Here is a 13,038-nt window from a genome sequence, read left to right as displayed (position 1 = left end):
CAAAAACAGTGAATAGTCAAATGTGGTCCTCAGGTGGCATGTTAAGGGGTAGAACTATAGTTATAGTGTAATTAATTTCCAAGTCTGCCACACTATGGAACTGATCCAAAGACCCATTCAGGTCTGTGAGGGCAATGTGGAGATCAAACAGTATTAATAGCATATCATCCTCAAATAGGTTGAGTTTGTGTTTGAGACTCCTCACATCCACTATCCCCCCCACAGTGCACTGAGATAAGACAATCTTAACCAAAACCTCTTATCATCAAAGCAAAGAGCAGAAGCAATAGAGGGCACCTCTCTAGCAAGGCTGGTGCCCAAGGAGTTGAAGCTGTTGCCTGAAATCATTGTCGGAAAGCGTGGATGCAATTGGTAGATCAAGTGCATAAACCTGTCCCCAGATGTAATTTGTCTAAACAGTGTTTTCGGGGAAATCCCACTCCACTCAGTCAAATGCCTTGAAGGCATTCCTAACGATGACTCTTCCAAATAACAACTTTGCTACTGCTGGGAAATACAGCCGGGTGGCAAATAACACTGTTTAAACCTAGAGCTAAAGTGGGGCTTGGGCTTCTCAGCTTCCAGCTTCACTATGGTGCTTCCAATTTTTAAAAAATCTGCATTATTGAGGAGTCTGTGGACTTCCCACTGACCCTGATCCTGCGTCACTCTGGGTTTTGGCATACTGATAAATACCTTCTATTCAAAGAATGGAAGGTTGGGAGCCTCTTTGGCATTTGTGATATTGTGATCTGGGACCATCCCATTCCTCAAAGGACTCTGCCTGAAGCTCTCCAAGGCGTTCGTTTCAACTGGTTCCAGGTTTTCCAAATCCGCTTATTTGCTTTTCAGCTGATCAATGAGGGAGAGGGGCTTTGCTCTTTGGCAGATTTATTAGTCCCTCTGCACTTACTTGAATAAATGCTTAACGGCCGGGGGGGTAGCTTCAGATATATATAAATGGTAAATCTGTGGGGGACTCAAATGGCTTGCGGGTAGCTTGGGAAGAGAAGCTCACTATTGTGGTATAGGAAGTCAACCCACCCCCTAAAAGCATCTCAGATAGAATCCAGGAGGCCTTTTCTCTAAACTCCTGCAGTGGAACTGGACCCCAGTGTGGCATTCTCCTCTAATTGCTAGAGGGGGTGTGATCCCAATGGAACCTTCCTGCATATGTGATGGGAGTTTGCCATCATGCTGCTCTTTCGGGAGTGAATGTTTAGGAAATGGAGGCCATCACTGGTCAAAAATTAATCCTTGAACTGGGTCTTGCATGATTATCTTTAGAGACTTATCTGGCTCTGATACAAAGATTTGTTTTTTCTCCTTGCTGGTGGCACCATGGATTGAGGTCACTAGACATTGGAAGTTGGGAGTCTGACCCCTCTATAGCAAGCTGGCTGAAGTGTGTTTTGGATTTTTCACTGTATGAGTGCCTCACACAATACTTCAGAGTTGCCAGGAATGAATCCAAAACTGCTCACTTTGATACAACCTGGATTCCATTTTTCAGCTTGGTTAATACAACCATGGAACTTCATTCACAGTTGCTAACTCATGCCTCTGCAATCACACAAACTTTTTCAGTGGATTGTTGCTGTATTCTGATTCTCTGTATACTGTTTTGTTTCTCATCTTTTTTAAAAAATTTGTTGGAAATTTTATTTAAAACATAACATAAACCCCCCAATACAGAAATCCACCCTCATTAAACATGAACATACCATACAATGAGCATAACATACAACAATACAAACAGCCAAATAAAAGACTTCCTTTATCCTGTATCTTGTCTCCTTATTTACTTCTTATAATCTGTTTCCTTTATGAATAATTATTATTAAGATTTTTCTAATTATAACTTAAATATCCACAAAGTCTACTGCAGACATTAATTGAAACAAGTCCAAGTTTGTATTTTAGGGCACTGTTTTGTGAAGTATTCTCTGCATTTCCCCCATGCTTTTTGAAACTCTTGTCTAGTATGTTTCTCATCTTGTGATTGTTTGCTTCTGTGCCCTGCTTGTTGAAAACTTCATTAAAATATGGGGACTAGAGAGTAAGAAACCAACCAAAGAACAATAGTAATTGATGCCAGAAAGACTGTACAGTCCCATTTCCCTAAACATCCTATCAGAGTTCTAGAGACAGAAAACTAGTTGCATATAACCCAAATTGCCATATTAATTTGACTCACATCATTGGCTTACATTGGTAATGATTCTCCACAGGTAGAGATATAGGTGCCACTCTACAGAAAGCCCTGCATTCTCTATACTGATAATTCAAATTTGGGGGCGGGGGGTTTTCCCAGCTAATCTCATAGCTCCTTTGATCTGAGTCTCCAAGCATTTTACAATTTTCTTAATTTGCAACCCTGATAACAAAGGCCATTACCACTTCCTCCTCCTCCTCTTTTAACCTCCTGTCCAAGAAAAAACAAAAACAAAAAACAACCTTCTTCCTATGGCTTCTAGTGCCAATGCTTTATGGTACAGTAAAAACGTTAACATTCTTTTCCTGATCAATACTTTCTGTCTTAAAAGACACTGAGAGGAAAATTCATTCCCTAGCTTGCTAGTTATTCTGGACAACCTGAAACCATTAAACACACACACATACCACAACAACCTGCGTCCCACAGAGATAAATTACATGATCTTGTGGTGGAAACAAGAAAACAGGTAAATATTTCTTCGATCATTTGTAAAACAAGATTAGAAACACTGTTTTAGTGGGCAATCCTATATCCACTTACTTGGAAATAAGCCACATTGAACTAAATGGGACTTACTTTTTAGAATTCATTATTACTTTTATACCCTGCCATTTCTACAAGGAGTTCCAGGTGGTGTACATGGTTCTCTCCCTGCCTCATTTTTATCTTCACAACCCTGTGAGGTTAGTGAGGCTGAGAGGTGACTGGCCCAAAGGAAGCTTCATGACTGAGTGAGGATTTGGACCAAGGTGCCTACAGTTGTAGCTGAACATGCTGATCACTACACTGGCTCTATACATCGCATATTTTATTATTATTTATTTAATGTATTAGTTACCTGTTACAAAATATCTCTCAGTAATTTACATACTATACATCTATATCTATATCACATCAGTATATGTACAGGATTGTGCTGTTAACAATCTGTTACACCTTAAAGGACCCATAATTCTTTCTGAATATCTAGGATATTTTTTAAAGTTGAATAAGAGCTTCATGGTTGTTTTTTAAAACAGCAACAACAATCGTCATTTCCAAAGTGTTTTCACAAGCACACCAACAAAAACATTCCTGTCTAATTATACCTTTTTTTTAAAAAAGGACCCCTGACAGTTAAGTCCAGTCGCAAACGACTCTGGGGTTGCTGCGCTCATCTCGCTTTACAGGCCGAGGGAGCCGACGTTTGTCCGCAGACAGTTTTTCCGGGTCATGTAGCCAGCATGACTAAGCTGCTTCTGGTGAAACCAGAGCAGCGTACGGAAATGCCATTTACCTTCCCACCAGTGCAGTACCTATTTATCTACTTGCACTTTGACGTGTTTTCGAACTGCTAGGTTGGCAGGAGCTGGGACCAAGCAACAGGAGCTCACCCCGTTGTGGGGATTTGAACCGCCGACCTTCCGATCGCAAGCCCTAGGCTCAGTAGTTTAGACCACAGTGCCACCCATGTCCCTCTGAATATCTAGGAACCCTTAATTATTTTTTTAAAGTAGAATAAGAGCTTCATGGTTGTTTTTAAAACAACAACAATCTTCATTTCCAAAGTATTTTCACAAGCACACCAACAAAAACATTCCTGTCTAATTACAACTTTACCTCTTGATAAAATATTTTTTATAAGCACTTGAGGAGTCCACAATCTCAGCCCAATGCAGGTCTCGGGAGATATAATACGGCCTGCTTCTTCTATGCAGAGATGTTCAGGAACATCCCTTCAGGCAATGCGTCCCCCCAACCCACAACTTTGCATCCCCTCCTCCCCTCAGCTTCAGCCCTAATTATGGCTAGCAAGACATCCACACTGGCACTTTTGTTTATCTTTTGCTCAGCAGCAACTGGTGCCTGATGGAATTAGCAGGGCAGAAGGTAGGGAAACCAAAGTTGGTCAGTAGCAAACTAAAGATTGCAACCCTGGTTTTAAAATTGTGATTTGAACTATCTACAGTTGGCAGAAACACTGATGTATGCCTAGTGCTTACCATGGTTATCTTGGAAATGGTAGAAGAAAGGGAAAGAAGGAGGGCTCATGCTTCCAGGACACTCCCAATCTCCTAGCCATGGCTACAGTATGTCTGCACTGGGCCACAGAGTTAAACATGCTTAAGTTCCCTGAAAATAAATACAGCAGGGGTTGGAACTTGCAACAAAATGATATTATCTGCAGCCCCTAAAGGAGTTCTCCCTTAGAGGTCTCCAGCCAGCTTGGAACAGGAGACCTGGAGTGCCTTTCAGGGCTCTCGGAGAACTTCAGTTTAATTCCTTATCCTTTTGAAATATCCACCTGCTGTGCTGTGTTCTGCTGAAGGGCACAGGATCAGGGGCGGCTGCCATTCTTGAACTTCAGCGCTTTTGCTTTATAGCTGAAGGCAGGGAGCTTTTTAACCCCACTTTGCGCATCCCTCCCAACACTGTTTGGAATCATGTAACACTGATCCTTTTTGTGCGTGTGTTGTAGTCCAACACCTGGGGACCCAAGGATGGGAAAGGCTGTGCCCTGAGCATCACAATACCTCCCCTGCCTCTTGTTTCTCCGTGATTCCATCCCAGCTACGAACCTGTCAGCACATACCACCTATGTTTTCCATTAGAGGGAGATATGGTGGTTATTTGCTCCATCGTTTAAAACGGCCTTTTAAAATATGTTGTATTGTTTACATACACACACACCCAAAAAGAGAGAGAGAGAAGCAATGACATAATTAAAAAAAAAGTAGTGAGACCACACAGTGATGCTAAAAGACAATCAGCCAGAGAGACAAGGCATGCCCGTTTTCTGAGGTTAATGTTTAGACCTCTGTCTAATGATTCAGTTGTAGACCCAGAGCTTTGAGTTGTGGCTTTGCTGTAATATCTAAGGGTTAGGATCTCGTAGCACAGGAGCAGGTCCATGTACAAGTTTAATAAAAGGGTTTTGTTTTCAACCCGTTTTGTTGTCTCTCAGGCGTCTTATATCTTCATTTATGAGAGTTTTAATAAAAAAAAAAATACTATCTTGGCAGAAAGTGGAGCAACAAAGATTAAGTGCTCTTGGAACTTTCACATCCCCTTGAAATGCTTGATTGCTTTCTTGCAGTGTTTTCATCATTTTTTTATTATTAATTTATGGACTACTCTTCAATTTAAATATCCTCAGGACAGCTTACACAGTAACAATAAAACAGGTATCATAACAAGAACAGCAGATAGAAACTGGCAGCAATCTTTTAAAAAAGAAGAACAATTAAGAGCCTGCGAAAATAAAATAGCTCTTCACCTGGTGAGTCTCTCTGGGGAAAGTGTGTCTATAAATCGGATTGTAGTATCCTGTGGGTTTGGGAAGGGGACTCAACTGTGAGGAAGCCTTGAAGTGGGTCTGCCCTAATAGCAGGAAGCAGCTGCCTCCATCACAGCCAGATAAAGTTCAATAGCAGTATTTATTTGTGAATAACAGGTCAACCATTCAGCATAGCCACCAGGACTTGCTACATAGGTAAGACTAAGGGTGCATTCAGACAAGGGGATCAATACATTGGTTTTCCTGGTTAAAATGATAGAGGTTCTGTGCCAAGTTCTAACTTTTCTTTTATACAGTGTTGCCTGTTGCATTGTGGAACTGTGGCTTTTGGATCAACATACTGCCCTGTCATTCACACCAGTGGGTGTGGTTTGACACAACCGTGGACATCATCTGACACATCGCCACCACTTTTGCACATGCGCACTTCTGTTCCTTCATGATTTGCCCATGAAAATGGCAGGAAAGAACATTATGCTGGAATACAACCCCAAAATTTGTCCCATAGTGTGATCAATGAAAGTGGCAGGCACCAAAGTCCCATGACTTTCTAGGCTAACAGGGTGGGAAATTGATATATTTTTCCCTAGAAGCAATTAACATATAAATGAGCACTAAACTTCCACTAGATTCTGCTGGAATTCCAGAAGCGTCACATAAAATGTGGAACTTATCAGTTAAGGAAATGTTGGGAAAACTGAACAATGTGCTGTCTGAATGCAGCAAAAGATTCCTGCATTGCAGGGGGTTGGACTAGATGACCCTCACAGTCCCTTCCAACTCTACAACTCTATGATTATAAGGTTCCAGTTAGTTTCCACTGAGCTATAGAGTGCATACCATCCAACTTTTTCAGATAAAAAACTGGGATGCACATCTTCCGGGATGCGCTCCTGGACAAGTCATGTGACCTGCACTGCGCTCTCGCCACCCAAAAAGCATCCAATTGGTGCTTACCCTAATGTAGGTTGTAAGGCTAGCCCCCCAGCAGGGGAAAGGCAATACAAGTGTGGGTATTAGAGAGGGGGGAGAAATTTGATTCAGTTGGCATTGAAAACTAAACCTACCTCATTTCACTCTCTAAAGCAGTACACAAACTGAACTACAGCCTTTCTCTGAATTTTTGCACTCCTCCAAATTTTGCAGTGCAGTTCTTCAGCCAAGCAATGTGATCAAGAATGCAAATGCTCAGCTAACATGTGCATAGAAAGGCACAGCTCAGGGGGGGGGGGCACCTGCAGAAATGCGTTTGATTAGGGGGGACATAAATATTTGCAAAAATGTTTATATTAGTCAAAAATGTGTGCTTCAGGACAAATTTGCCCCCAAAATGCTGGCGAATTTTCAAATTTACTTTTTTTTAAAAAAGTGATGTGTAAATGTGGAGAACTGAACTTAAAACTGAGATAAATTATAACAGATTCACACATCCCTAGTGTGTGTGTAAGTGTGTTGGTGGGAGGGTGGGAAGGAGTGCACATGTGTGTGCATGTACAAAAGCAGGCATCAGAGGTGCTACTTGGGTCCCTGCAGCTCATAGCAGAAGAGCCCAGATGGCCAACCTCAATTAATCGAGACTATTTTTAAAACATGATCAAGCCATTAATCAGCTAATTGTGCCAATTAATCACTTTACACATTCTGTCCTAAAGAGAGCGTGTTAACAGAGCGCATGGCTCCTAGTGAGAGATTCACTGTGACTGTAAGTGCCATGATTCTGCTTATCTGTACAAGAAAAGGGTTGAGGGGGTCAGGCAGTATGGAGACTTTACATTCTAGTTCAGCGTTGTGGAATATTGGCATGAATTAGATCAGCCGTGATGCTGGCAAGTGCAGCCAATGACTGTTCTTTTGGAAACCACCACCAGTCTGGGTCAGCAATCAATTCTCCCAGAAAGCCACTGTGAGAAAACAGCTAAGAGTGAAGGTGAACCCAGAGTGGTCACAAGGATATTCTGTTTGCACAGACACCATACAGAGGGATGCTTGAGGGATCTGGTTTTTGCAGATTCTTAAATGAAAATTTACCTGACCCACACCTCTTGAACTAGAGCTGGCCAATGCGATCCCCTCCAGATGTTTTGGACTACAACTCCCGTCATTCCCAGCTAGCATGGTCAATGGTCAGGAATGATGAGAGATGGTACCTGGAAGACATCAGGTTGGCTACTTCTGCAGCAGTTGTCTGGAGATTAAAGTAGGGTAAGCCTGGTTCACTAGAGGTGTCAAGTCAGGAGCATCCCAGGGGATTTCAAGGCTCCAAGGTGGGACCTGGTGATGTCACAGGGGGTGGACTGCAGTTGCTATGAGCATGTCAAATAAAAAGTCTAACACATGAGCAAATATGTCACTAGTTGAAAATTAAGATAGGGCATGGAGACTTCAGGTCAGCCCGGTGGGGTGGGGTCTGGCAACCCTATGATTTACACTATGAGCTCATTGAACCAGGGCCGGGGAAGCTGATGCTCTCCAGACATTGCTGACACCAACTCCCATCGTTCCTGACCATTGTCCATTCTGGCTGGGGTTGATGGGCTTTGAGTCCCTTCATCTGGAGAGCTACAGATTCCCTGCGTTGTAGAATGAGTGTGATACAAATGTGCTTAATAATAACTCTCTTTGCCATGCTCTCCATCCCTCCAGTGGCTCCACTGACCCTCATTCACTTGGGTCATTAGGGGAAATTGCTTGAAAGAGCATTAGGAGAAGTATATACTAAGATGTCTAATTTCCATGAGAGTTAAAAAAAAAATATTGCAGACTGTTGTGGAAATGTGATGAACTGAATGTAATCTGGAAAGATGAGAAACTGAGAGACACCGAAATCAACATATTTGCCTATCGCTAACCAGTGTACTACCATGAAAGCATGGACATCTGACACCATTGTTGCAACAGCATTGTGTGCCTGTTGCAAGCAGATATGGAGACATAAATAGTAGTGTGGAAAAACCTGAATGCCAGCTTAGGATCCAAAATGAGGTGGATGATGAATAGTAAAGATCTTGCACTTGTCCAGTTTTAACACAATAATTTAAATGTTGTGAATGACTGTATACTGAGTTGGAAGAACTAACACCTAGTCTTCTACGACCCAACACTTGCTTGTTAAAGGATTACTTTCAGGGGGTTTTTGTTTTCATGTGTGCAAAGAATTAGGAACAATGTTCACTAAAGGTAAAGGACCCCTGACAGTTAAGTCCAGTCGCAAACAACTCTGGAGTTGCGGTGCTCATCTCGCTTTACAGGCCGAGGGAGCTGGCGTTTGTCCGCAGACAGTTTTTCCAGGTCATGTGGCCAGCATGACATGGCACAGCAGAACACCGAAACCAGAGCAGCGCAGGGAAATGTCATTTACCTTCCCACCAGAGCAGTACCTATTTATTTACTTGCACTTTTTGGTGTGCTTTCAAACTGCTAGGTTTGCAGGAGCTGGGACCGAGCAATGGGAGCTCACCCCACTTCGGGGATTCGAACCACTGACCTTCTGATCAGCAAGCCCAAGAGGCTCAGTGGTTTAAACCACACTGCCACCCACAGTCATTGGGTTGATAGGCAAATGTCATCACACCAAGAGCTGCAGAACAGAATTGCTCTTTAAGGACAGTAAAATATCTCAAATGGGACGCACAAAGGCTTAGTCAAAATAAACATGAGATCAGAATGCGCAAAGGCAAGAGAAGTACATCAGAAAGCCGAGGCAAAAGACTCAACTGGATGCCCTCTTGGTCTCTGCAGCATCCACGCTTAAAGCCTCTGGACACTTCGCATAAACAGATCATTAGCACCCTACATTTCAATCGAAACAGAGAAGTATGCGAGTAAGAAGCAAGCAAGTGGATGTATCAGGAAACAAAAATGCCCTGAAGAGAATGCACAAATCCTAAGAGAAATCATGTAGGTACTGGCGTTTGGCTGCTTTTTCCCGTTTGAACAAATGTTGGGGTGGGCATTGTAGGGAAGAAGTGTGCCCTGTTTCACATTAGAAGAGACAAACTGCTTTCACAATTGACTCACCTTCCTTCTCCCTCTCCCCAAATGGCTAGGGCCAGCCCAGACCATTTTGCTGCCTCAAGCAAAGGCCAAAATGACACCCTCCACTCCACATATAGAAGCTGTCCATATACAGAATCAGTGAGGTCTGACCATCAGTCAGGTTGGCTTCTGCATGTGGTATTAGACTAGGGGAATCTGGCCACTTTGGTATATCTCTCTGTCGTCCCCACACACGCACTATCTCCACCACAATTTGCATTTTTGTGAGAATTTCTCCTAACATACAGTTTTCTATGCAATTTTGTATAATATACATGTTTTTACAAACCAATTTTCCCCTTGTATAATGCATTTTTGCATATTATGTTCACTGATGTACATTTTAATGCACATATTCTCCCCCAACACAAGCATTTTTGCACATGTTGGAGATTTGCATTGCAAAATTAGGAAAAGTGTGGAATTTGAAAGGTGACTGTGTTTCGGTTCGCACGTTGCTTTGGAAAGTGTGAATTAGGTAGGCTTGCCTTCAAATGCACATTGAAATGACTTTCTCCCGTACCCATGGGTGGTAGCGGAGGTGCCCCAGTCAGGAAAACATCTTGGGCTAGCGCTGAACAGGTACTTTGAAAAAAATGCAATGTGTGGAGCAGCCTTTACCACCCTTCAGGGAGACAGACTTCGTTTAAGGAGAGTACACTGAGCTTTAGAGGGAAATGGGCCAGCAAGCCAAGGCAGACACAAGGTAGCTCTGTGTGTGTGTGTGTGTGTGTGTGTGTGTGTGGTGATCATGCCTATGCCACCACCTGCTTCCCAACTGAGCGGGGAACGGGGAAACAGAAACATGAATCAAGTACTGTTCTGCAAAATTAACAGTTTCCACTCACACCTCTTTTCCATGTCTCCTTTCCCTATATAATTAAGCAATAAGACAAGTCATACTGCGAGCTGCCACCGATTAATATACTCCTCAGGTGCACAGTGAGGCACAAGGCAATTGTAAAACCGGTATTTTAGAAGCGGCTATTTTCTTTCTTTCCCTTTTCTTAATGTTAAGATATTTACAGTTACACACATGCTTTTCTAAACGGCAGTAAGTTCAGCAAACCTGTAGTTTGGAGTGGGTGGCATCTGCGTGAGAACATTTGGTCTCTTATGTTCTTTGTCTCGTGGAAAAGCTCCACACACATTTAATGCAAGGTGGATATATTTGAACCCATTCGGAGGAATTAGTCTAAATGGCCTGCAGCCTTCATTTTAGAATAGGTTTTCTTAGAATAGGAGCTGAAGAATATTTCCATGACGGCTGGCTAGTCCCAGATTCCCATAAGTGGACAAATGATGGAGGAGATCCATGATTGCATCTCTCTGCCCCCACTTTAAATTTTGTAAAAAGCAATGGGTGCAAGTATTTATGGGAGAGGAGCCTGGACCAGAAGGGGGACCATGAGTAAAAAGCAGTGGAAGGAGATTATGGCACTGCTTGGGAAGGATACATGTTAAACTATTGTCACAGGTGTACGCCAGCCAGTAATCACACAGTTCAAAGTTGGAGTTAACACTTTATCAGCAAAACCACAGACTTGGCTGAGTGTCAGACCTAATGAGCTCATTCCCAGTAGTCTTACTCCATGAAGAGTTACCAAGACTGAAAGTCCCCACCTCTTCACAGCCAACTAAATCCCCTCCTCTCCAGGGCTTTCCCCAAGCAATCAGAGACTACGCCTGTGTGCAGCCAACCTCTCATCTGCCCTTTTTATGCCTCTTATAGTGCTGGGTGACAAGGATGGAGGGGAGCTTGTTGCAGCAGGAACAGGAGACAACTGTGACTCTTCAGCAACTTGAGTCATCTCACCCTCTTGGCCCACTGGCGGAGGAAGAGGAGTGCAGGGGGAGCGCATCGCCCCCGGTAGCGCAATCCTGGTGGGGAGCCATCGCAGCTGCCCCCCCGCCCGCACTGGGTGCCATGCCCCCACAGACGGCGTGCCACGCCCCTGTGGACGGCGCACCACGCCCTCAGGACGCGCGCCAGCCCCACCCCCGTCTGCTTCCACCCCCCACCCCCCGGTGCCCCCGGTGAAGCTCCACCACTGTCTTGGCCTTCAACTCTCCTGGTTCAGCCTCTGCCTCTGATTCTGCAACTGGGAACTGTAGCTCTGTGAGAAGGTAAGCTACAAGCTCCCAGGATTGGGGGTGGAGGCTATATGCTTCAAATGTGCGTGTTTGGTGTGGATGTGACCTATGTTCCTACAGTGGTGGTAAGAGGCACCATCTTGCCCTTCACCTTAGGCAGGTTCTCATGCTCTCTCTCCTTCTGTCCCACACACTTGCTTTTTACATAAAAAGACGAGAAATCCCAACACACATCTCCATAATCACATCTTATTTGGTCAAATTTCCAGTTTTTTTCTGGACAGAAGCTCTGAACCCTTCACTCCTGTATAGCAAAAAGGAGCCAACAGGCGAAAGCAACCCCTATGGCATCATCTTCAAGCTGTTAGTTCCCCAGACTCCTGTGGAACTACTTCAGAGTAAGTCATTTGAATGTGGAAACTCACCTCTTTTCAGGGTCATTGTCTGACATCTCCAGTCAACTGGTGAAAGGCAGGCTTGGTGGAAAATCCAGACACGTTGCTGTGCAATTTGTGAAAAAGTCCACACCTATGAGTGGAGATGAGGGAATTTGTCAGTTTTGCTCTCTCTTCTTTTCTTATTTTTCCCTAATCTTAAATTTAGCTCTCCACATTTCCACATCAATTTGCGATTTATTTATTTTAAAGCTCTCATGAAAATTCATTAGCAGATTTCTCCTAACATAAACACAGTTTTGCAGGCACTGTTCACAAATGCAATGCATTTCATATGAGTTTTTTCTACAACTATAATGCATTTCTTAAAAGTAAAGGTAAAGGACCCCTGGATGGTTGAGGCCAGTCAAAGCAACTATGGGGTTGTGGTGCTCATCTCACTTTCAGGCCAAGGGAGCTGGCATTTGTCCACAGACAGCATTCCGGGTCATGTGGGTAGCATGATGAAACCGCTTCTGGTGCAACAGAACAAAAGCCAGAGAGCACAGAAACTCCATTTACCTTCCTGCAGCAGCGGTACCTGTTTATCTACTTGCACTGGCATGCTTTCGAACTGCTAGGTTGGCAGGAGCTGGGACAGACCAATGGCAACTCACACCATCACAGGGATTCGAACTGCCAACCTTCTGATCGGCAAGCCCCAAAGGCTCAGTGGTTTAGACTACAATGCCACCCGCATCCCTAATGTATTTCTAGGCACATGTTACCCTTGTATATCTGTTTTTGTACACATTACTTGGCTAGAGTACTGCATTGCAAATTTCAGAGAAGTGCGAATTTAGAAGGACTGTGTTTTGGTTCATACATTGTTTAGGGAAAAACAAACTTTTTTTGAAAAGTTGTACCTCGGGTAAGTATTTGATAGCAGCTATAATTTGTGCACTAGGAACCATATGCACAGCAGCTGCCACCATGCAGATTTGCAGGTAGCCTCCTCATCTGCTCTGGAGCCCTGTGTG

At 43.6% G+C, this 13,038-nt stretch overlaps 1 protein-coding gene across 1 annotated transcript in view; it reads right to left on the bottom strand.

Moving 5' to 3' along the window:
• Nucleotides 1–12,145, bottom strand: part of ZNF423 (zinc finger protein 423) — a 319,298-nt gene extending 307,153 nt beyond the window's left edge. The window contains exon 1 of the mRNA XM_081015494.1: nt 12,050–12,145. Coding sequence (XP_080871620.1) covers nt 12,050–12,065 — 16 coding nt within the window. The 5' untranslated portion in view covers nt 12,066–12,145. The remainder of the gene's footprint in view (nt 1–12,049) is intronic.
• Between the last annotated feature and the right edge of the window lie 893 nt (nt 12,146–13,038).

This window comes from Podarcis pityusensis (genome assembly GCF_964106645.2).
Source record: "Podarcis pityusensis genome assembly, chromosome: 8".
In the NCBI taxonomy this organism is placed as follows: domain Eukaryota; kingdom Metazoa; phylum Chordata; class Lepidosauria; order Squamata; family Lacertidae; genus Podarcis; species Podarcis pityusensis.
The sequence above is the reverse complement of the archived record's forward strand: the minus strand, read 5'-3'. Positions and strand labels throughout refer to the sequence as shown.